The sequence below is a fragment of the Zingiber officinale genome, chromosome 2A (genome assembly GCF_018446385.1).
Source record: "Zingiber officinale cultivar Zhangliang chromosome 2A, Zo_v1.1, whole genome shotgun sequence".
Taxonomy (NCBI): Eukaryota; Viridiplantae; Streptophyta; class Magnoliopsida; order Zingiberales; family Zingiberaceae; genus Zingiber; species Zingiber officinale.
The window spans coordinates 166,800,806-166,809,897 of record NC_055988.1 but is presented as its reverse complement, the minus strand read 5'-3'; the positions used below and the strand labels follow the sequence as shown (position 1 = coordinate 166,809,897).

At 38.6% G+C, this 9,092-nt stretch overlaps 1 protein-coding gene across 1 annotated transcript; it reads right to left on the bottom strand.

Moving 5' to 3' along the window:
* Nucleotides 1–7,045: 7,045 nt before the first annotated feature.
* LOC122044224 lies at nt 7,046–8,869 on the bottom strand. The gene is made up of 5 exons (XM_042604750.1): nt 8,507–8,869; nt 7,790–7,999; nt 7,621–7,713; nt 7,418–7,540; nt 7,046–7,330 (listed from the first exon to the last, which is right to left on the bottom strand). Exons 1-5 carry the CDS (start codon nt 8,867–8,869, stop codon nt 7,046–7,048), a joined length of 1,074 nt encoding a protein of 357 aa, XP_042460684.1.
* Nucleotides 8,870–9,092: the final 223 nt, after the last annotated feature.

The window sequence follows — 9,092 nt, the reverse complement described above, 5'->3', positions numbered from 1 at the left end:
TCTGGTCCCAGGCCATCAGTGCGAGTAAACTCGTCTCCTCGAGTTCGTCGTCGTCATCCTCCGAAGAAGATTCGTTCCAGGTTGCCTTCAGGGCCTTCTTTCTTCTTTTCTTTTTGACTTCCTTTTAGTTGGGGCAGTTGGCTTTAATGTGCCCCTTCTGGTTACACCCGTAGCAGGTGACTTCAAACTTTACCTTCGAGCTCGGTTGGGCCTCCTTGGATTGAACTGCCTTCTTCAGATCCTTCTTGTTGAAGCCCTTCTTCTTCTTGTAGAGCTTCTTCACGAGATTCACTAGTTCGCTGGTCAGTTCGTCTTCTGAGTCCTCTGAGTCGGGTTCGTCTTCTGATTCCGGTTCAATTTTTCGTTGGGATCTTGGTTCGCGTGTTCGACTAGTACCTGCCATCAAAGCAATACCCTTCTCGGTCGGTTGTGCATTAGTTTGTTCATGAAGTTTAAATTCACTAAACAATTCATCTAATTTTAAGGAAGACAAATCCTTGGAGACTTTGTAGGCATCTACCATCGATGCCCACAATGTGCTCCTAGGAAATGAATTGAGAGCATACCTTATAATATCCCTATTTTCTACCTTCTGCCCGATTTCGTGAAGGGAGTTAAGAATATCTTGGATTCTTGCATGTAGTGAACTCGCCGTTTCGCCTTCCTGCATTTTTAATTTGTATAGTTTATTAAGTAATAAATCACGCTTACTTACCTTAGTTTCCGATGCGCCCTCGTGAAGTTCAATCAGTTTCTCCCACAGCCCCTTTGCGGAAGAGAACGGACCGACTCTGTTGAGCTCTTCCTTGGTAAGCCCGCACTGGAGGGTGCAGGTGGCTTTGGCGTCGGCTTCCACCTTTTTGATGAGCGATGGTTCCCATTTTTCGCAAGATGTAGGCTTGCCGTCTTCATCAGTTGGTAATTGTAGTCCCGTCTTGACTATCATCCAGGTGTCGAACTGGGTTTTCAGGTATATCTCCATTCGCCCCTTCCAATACCTGAAGTCTTCTCCGGAGAATAGTGGGGGACGAACAGTGCTATATCCTTCTTGTTGAGCCATTTAGATCTGGAAAAACAAAAAACAAGAAGATCTATTCCAAGACTGAGTCTTGGATTAGTAGTGCGGGAAAAAGAGGAAAGGAAAACGAGCTCAAGTGGTATTGACCAACTTTGAGCAACACCGATTTTGAAAATAATTAGAATTTTAGCTACTAAGCTAATTTCTAATTGACTCCGAAAAAAAATACCACGAAAAAAATATTTTGAATGGTGGTTGCACCAATTCAAAACAACCCCGCTCTGATACCAATTGTTGGATCGAGAAGCACTAGAAGGGGGTGAATAGCGCTCGTGGCTATTTCGTTTTTTGATTATCGGAATCGTATCGAGTAAGTCGTTCGAGTATAAACGCAGCGGAGAGAAACAGAAACAAGTGCAAACAAAGACATGAAAGATTTACTTCGTTCGGAGCCTAAGGCGACTCCTACTCGAAGGCCCGCGATCCTTGATCGCTTCCGGTGGGCAACAACTATAAGCTCGATAAGAATTACAAATTACAATGAAAGTAGTAAAACAACTTTGTATCGACAACTTAAAGAAGAAGAAAGCAGAGCTCCGGGTCGTCGGAATTTTGCAGCAGCACTTCAGAATGATTTTGTTAGCAGCACGTTGAAGATAGAAAGCCTGGAACTTGATTGTTTGAAGTGCTGGTCGAAACCCCCTTATAAAGGGTGTTCAAGGCGCCTTGAAGGCTGTTCAAGGCGCCTCCATGCTGCCGAGTCCTCCGCGTGGATTAAGCTTGATCTGGTCGAACTTCATCTGCTTAAGGCGCCTAAAACCCTACTCAAGGCGCCTTCCAAGGCGCCTTATACTCCCTTCAAGGCGCCTCCATTGATGCTTCGCAGTCAGGTCAGCTTTTGCACCCGAGGCGCCTCCAAGCTCCATGGAGGCGCCTCGGACACTGTTCATCCGAGGGAAAACTTGATTATTTTATACCTGCAAGACATGTTAGTCCAAACAACTATCCTGCAACACAAAGTTAGCATAACCAGCAGCATGAATATGATAACAAATATTATGAAAGTCTCCGGACTGTCCGGGTCTGACTTCGGATTTTCGACTGGAAATCCTAGGTCGACCCGACGCCTACTGTTCCCTCTACGAGGAACGCGTCCTCACCTACTCCACTCAGGAGATTTACCTGTTGCCAGTGCGATCCTCCAGATCGACTGGACTTTTGCTCAGCACTCGACGCTTCCGGACTTTCTGCTGGATATCCGCTTCCCGGCTAGTCCAGTCTTTCACCTGGTTCGCGACACCAGGACTTTCCACCTAGGGTTACCACCCCCTAGGACTTTTGTCTAAAGCCATCGACCTGCCAAGACTTTCCGCATAGGGTTACCACCCCCTATGACCGAGGGTTACCTCCCCCTAGGGTTTTCCCTTTGCCTAACCGCAGCTAGGACTTCCCTGAAATGCTCAAGCAGACTTGTTAGATCACAAAGACACCTTAACTTTGAATCCTTTGCCACTATCAAAACACGAGTTCAATCGTCGGATGCTTCCCACACCAACATATATATTGTACTGTGCTAAGGACAAACATCAATAGAAAATACTAAGCTTTATTATTGTTCAAGTGTTTCGATATGAAGGACTTGGGAGAATGTGGACATATTCTTGGGATCAAAGTAATAAGGGATCGCAAGAAAAAGAATATTGTCCTTATCCCAAGCTTCATACATCAATACTATCCTAGCTCGTTTTAGCATGCAAAACTCCAAGAAAGATTTTCTACCTTTTCGGCATGAAGTACCTTTATCTAAAGATATGTGTCCTAAGACATCAAAGAAGATAGAGGACATGAAGGCAGTTCCTTATGCTTCGACTGTAGGGAGCCTAATGTATGCGATGCTATGTACGAGATCGGATGTCTATTTTACTGTGGGCATGATTAGCAGATATCAAAGTAACTCAGGGCAAGGACATTGGACTGCCGTAAAACATATATTGAAGTACCTGAGAAGGACTAGAGATTATATGCTGGTTTACTAGGCAGATGATTTACTCCCGTAAACTAATTGTTGGTTGCTACTCAGAACACCGTTTTGTTTCCCCTGTACAAAAATGTATACAAGCACAGAACTTAACCTAGCTACTCATGTGCTCTACTGAAGTTAGACTTAGATTACAAACGATGCTTAACATTATTAATCCAAGTTGCTCTTCAGAAGTTAAACTTGGATTGGAAATTATACTTAACATTTTTACTCCAACTTTAACCGATGTGATCTTCCTAAGTTAAACCATATTACAGAAGTTGATTAAATATTTATTTCAAAGATTGGCTTCCAGGTTAAACATGGCGAGGCACTAGGTCTTCTTGGTTATGGGATCATCCACCACTCCTAGATAAAGTCTTTCAAAGAAATTGGATATTTAACTTTTTACAGTAACCCTAGGTTTAACTACAGAGACCACAATAGAAACACAAGATCGAAACGTAAAATTGAAATACAAAATTGATAGCACGAAATCGAAACATAAACTCGCTAGCATCTTGTGTTGGTGCTTCAGAATCCATGCAAAGAAAACTAACTAATTAATTTGAAGTAGAAACCATTAATTAGTTATACCTTTCGTTGTAGCTAATGACCTCTTGATCTTCTATTGTATTCCTCTCCTCCTCTTGGACGTTGTGTGGGCAACGATCTACCAAGATGAAATCCACCTGAACCACTTATTCTCCTCCAAGACTCTCGAGCCACCAAGGGATGCTAAAATAGGAAACTACATTCTCTTCTTTTTCTCCTCCAAGTAGTCGGCCACCAAGGAGAAGAAGAGGAGTCGACCAAGAGAGAGTTTTAGCCACAAGGATAATATAAGAGGAGGCAAGGGTTAGGTTAATATCATAAGGCACCCTCTGCCTCTCTTTTATAATCCTTTGTCTTGGCAAAAAAAAAAAATATTAACAATTAAAATCTCTCTTTTTTAAATTTTCTATTGTACATGGCAACAAAAGAAAAGTTTTAAAATTAATCTCTCTCTTTTAAAATATGTAGACAACTACAAAAAAGGAAAGATTAATTAAAACTTATCTTTTTAAATCATGGTTACAAAAAAGAAAAGTTTTATCAAAAATTAAAATCTCTCTTTTAAACATTATAGATAACTACAAATAAGGAAAGATTTTAACAAAATTAAAATCTCTCTTTAATCTTTTGTAGATAGTTATAAAAAGAAAGATTTTAAAATTTTAAAATCTCTTTTAAAACCATGAGGATGACTATAAAAGGAAAGTTTTAACACAAAATTAAAAACTCCCTTTTATTCTTATGTGACTGGCCCCTAGCTTGGGCACCAAGCTTGGTCGGCCACTACTTGTCTCCAAATTAATGCTTGGTCGACCCCCTTGCTCCAAGCAAGGATGTGTCCGACCCATTACTTGGGTAAGAATTAACTTTGTGGATACAAGGCTTTATTGAGGCTACAACAGGGACCTAGAGGAGAAATTGGTTTAGGTCTCCCGATGAGCTTGAGCTTCCTGTGTTCGCCCCAAACACCCAACTCAAGTTCATCAATAATAACTCATACCACTTGATCCGGTAGTAAGAGTGGGCCCCCCCTGCAAAGTCAACGTCAAGGGGAAGTCACCGGAGCAGCCGCCCATCCGGGGGAGAGTGTGGTCCGACCGGACGGACGGCCGTAGAGTGATCCGGTAGTAAGAGCGGGCCCCCCCTGCAAAGTCAACGTCAAGGGGAAGTCACCGGAGCAGCCGCCCATCCGGGGGAGAGTGTGGTCCGACCGGACGGACGGCCATAGACGGCCGGTCCGACCGAACTGCCGGCCGGCTCGCACTTATGGTTGGAAGGCACCCTGTCAAATCGGGGTTCCGACGCTCAGTTCAAAAGGTCATGGACCGAGCTGACCTTTTGACCGACCAAAGTCATAAAGCACCCCTGTTTATTAGTCTCCACAAAGCACAAGTAAACCACTGCGGATGTCCGGCCGGATGTTGAGGGAGCTGTCTGCCCGGACAACAAGTTTGGAGCAAGGGAAAAGGACAGGGGACTCCTTTCTCTGACAACCGGTAGGTTTCACGTGTGTGCCATGCTCCAAATCTTGTGACAGGGGATTCTGCTGTCCCATCAAGGGCATGCTTTGACTGTAGCGATATGGGTCAGGTAAGCTTTCTGACAGCCGCATACCTAGGAAAGGACAGAGGACACGTATGCACCCACTAGTAGAATTATGGCTTTTTACTTCGTATATTCACCGAAGTCATAGATAGATAATTACCGAAGTAGACGCACGTGAAGTAATAGGGTAATATTTTACTTCATCCTATTACCGAAGTCGTATCCAAGAAAAAAGCGAAGTCTTTGACCGGTTCAAGGAGGCAAAACCGGTTCAAAGTTGGACCAATGCTGAAGTAAAAAAACATCTTTTACTTAGTTCGTTTTATAAAGTGCCGAAGTAAAAAATGATATACAACTGCATGATTTAAATGGATTGCCGAAGTAAAATAGTATCTTTTACTTCATCGGTTGTGTAATGTGCTGAAGTAATAGATGATATGTAACGTCACGGTTTATATTGATTGGCGAAGTAAATATAATCTATAACTTCACCATATTTTATATTAATCGAAGTAGTTGGTATTATGTTACTTCATAGTTTATATTTATTAACAAAGTAATTGATTGTCAAGACTTCATTGTTTTATATTATACTGAAGTAATTGATAAGATACGACTTCGCAATTATTAAATGTGGTGAAGTAAATGTTACCTTTGACTTCGACACAATTTTAATGTGACGAAGTAAAAATATATTTTTCACTTCATCAAAATTAAACAATATATATATATATATAACAAAATGACAAATACCATAACAATCTAGAAATTTATCCATCAATCCACAAGTATATATATATCCATTACTCCACAAACATAACTAAAAAATACATCCACAAACCAAAAGTGTATCCACAAGTATGTATGTCCAAAAATTCATAATGTAAAATAAAATATTTATCCTAACCTACACGACTCATTTAGACATCTAGATACGAGTAGATAAATTCGCTCCATTCACTTCTGACTTCATCATATTGAGATTGGTTGTAATATTGATTCTTGATTGTTCCTGCAAACTATTATGTAAAAAAAATACAAAAATGCATTAGATTTATAAAATCATTACATTCATATATTATATATCATAAAGAAGAAACTCACCATCTTCTCTAACTGTGGATTTTCACATTCAACTATCTCTTTCATGTACCTCATCACACAATATCCACATTCAACAGAACCACTTTGTTTTAGATTACCCTATAATGTAATCAAAAAAGTAATGCAACAATTACAATCCAAATAATAAGAACTATCCATTCATGTGTTAATATATATGTACAATACATATCGTCAATTGCTTAAAACCTGGTGCTTTAGCAATACCTTTTGAGGCATTGTACATCTTGACCCCACTACATTTTAAAAAGTAAAAAAGTTATATTTTTCATATTTATAAGTGAATGCATTCAAAATCAACACAATCTACTACTTACCTGGTCACCATAGTTTTCCATGCATCGTCTCGATTTCTATTAGACATAGAGTCCAATAAATATATCATATTTTTATCTTCATTGACAATAGTCAAGATCCAATGGTACCTGCAAAAATAAAAATATAACATTGACTAATATGTAATAAGAATCGATAAATAATTAAAATATTACCCAGTGTTGTATGGGATGAGGCAGATGCTGTCTCTACACACTGCTTTCAACTGATCGGCAATATGTTGTGATATGTCACGACCATCTTTACCAAGTGGGCATGTAGGTATGTTGCCGGGATCCACAAATGAAACATAATCAGCCCTGTCTTCATCACTCAAATATTTATAGAGATAACTGCACTCAAAGATTATATAACTTGGTTAGAAATGTTTCAAAGTGTGGGCAAGTTCCAAATAAAATATTAAAATGCAAACAAATATTGTAAGTTAGACATAACATACCCCATGTAAATCAAAATTTGTCTGGCATAACACTAGCAAGTTGAGCTTTCAATTTCTCCAATTCAGCCTTTAACCTCTTAGTCTCTTCCAATTGTTCTTTGAAGTTTTCGGCCATAGTGTTTGGGACTGATTCTCTCTTCTTTCTTGGAGTTTTAAAGTAGACTTGAGGTTTTACGAACCCTCCCACACCTCGAACCCTTCCATAATGTTCTTGGCTTCCTAAAGCAGTGGTTAGCACATCATTCATTCCAGAAGATTTAAACTCTCCTTTCTCTTTCTTTTCCAACAAGTCATCCTACAATTGAAGACATAACAATCAATCCAAAAACTACATTTTTATTTATCTAGGCAATATGGATATTGAATAAAACTAAACATTTACAATTTTTCCTGCAACTTCTGACGTCTCCACATTTGTTATGTTGCCAGATTTATCTTCCCGGGCTTTACGCCAAAGCACTGATCTATCAACTTCCTCGTCTTCAGCAATTATATTATTCTCTCTCTACAATTCAAAATTCATCAGTTTAAGAACATGAAAAACTTACTTAAAATAACAAATAGAATACTCCATATATATCTTACCATTTCAGCCTCCAAGCCGATGTAACCCTTACGAGACATTCTATGGTGATATTTACAATGCATGGTCCGTTCTTTTTGTTTTTCATGAATAACCTACATCATTATGTTTTTTATTTAAGTATGGAAATTAATAGTTCTTAAAAAAAACATGACAATTTATAAATTATACCTCCCATGATGGATCCAGTCTCGCATCCACAAATGCTTTCCAATCTGTTATTAGGAGCTGATACTGACTTGGGGGAGAAATTAACTTTTCAGGATTTTTCCTATTCGGCCATACAAATCTGCTGGTCAATTTGTTTTTGAAATCTCGCCACTTTTGAGCTGCTGAACTCATTACAGTAGTCTCACTTTGTGGAGCTAGTTCGAAGACATTCTGCAAAAAAAAATATTAGTTGGTACTATTAAGACATGCTGATTTCTACTAAATTCTACTAGTAATTCTACTAAAAAAAATATTACAACAGACTCACAAGCATTACAGTAGGTAATTAAGACATGCTGAAATCTGTATATAGGTAATGAAGATTTGTATAACAAGCATTATAGAGATGTTGATACAATTACAGATTTGTATAATAAGCATTACAGTCTAACAAGCACTTGCTGTTAATGAACACTTGCTGTTATAATTAAGACACTTGCAATATAACAGACATTACGAAAAAATTATATAACAAGCATTATACTTTCTGTTAAGCATTACAGATTTTTGCAGTTAATGAACACTTGCAATTCAGCCTTAAGACATTTGTAGTATAACAAGCATTAGCATACAAAGATGTTGAATTGCATCTAAACCCTTGCTGTTATATACACTTTATGTATAAACTAAATTAACAAATTTAAATGAACAATATATAAAATCTAATCTTATACTTACAGAGATCTCTTCCCAAACTTTTTGTTTTATGTTTTCTGGAACATCAGGCCAGGACTTTATATTAATTGGCACCATAGATCTAGCAATAGAGCCAATGTATGATTGTAAAGCCCTTCCATTTGCATTGTATGCTGGCCTTCCCATGTTATCATAATCAATCTTTGCTTTTTTGCCCCATCTTGCAGCTGCAGTTAGTTTACCCATCAATGTAGGTCCTCTCTTCTTCTTTTGCACATCTACAAGACCTTCTTCTTCATTAGAAAGTCCATGTTGCTCTGCATCAATACCTCCATGCAGCTTATCTTCATTTAAGTCTTGTAGCTCTTCAACTGTAGGTTTTTTCCCCTCCTTTTTACGACCCATTATGCTCTTTCCTGCAATAGAACATAAATGAAATATAAGGGAACTAACAATATAATAATATGAACATATAATGAAAGAGCAAATTGATAAATAAAAATAAGGCAGTTCAATACTAGTGGTGCATTAGCATTAGCATCCTAATCAATTTAGCATTAGCATTTAGCATGGGCGAAGAGAATTTGTGTAGGTTATGAATCTGCTGTAGGATTCTCTCATCTTCGTA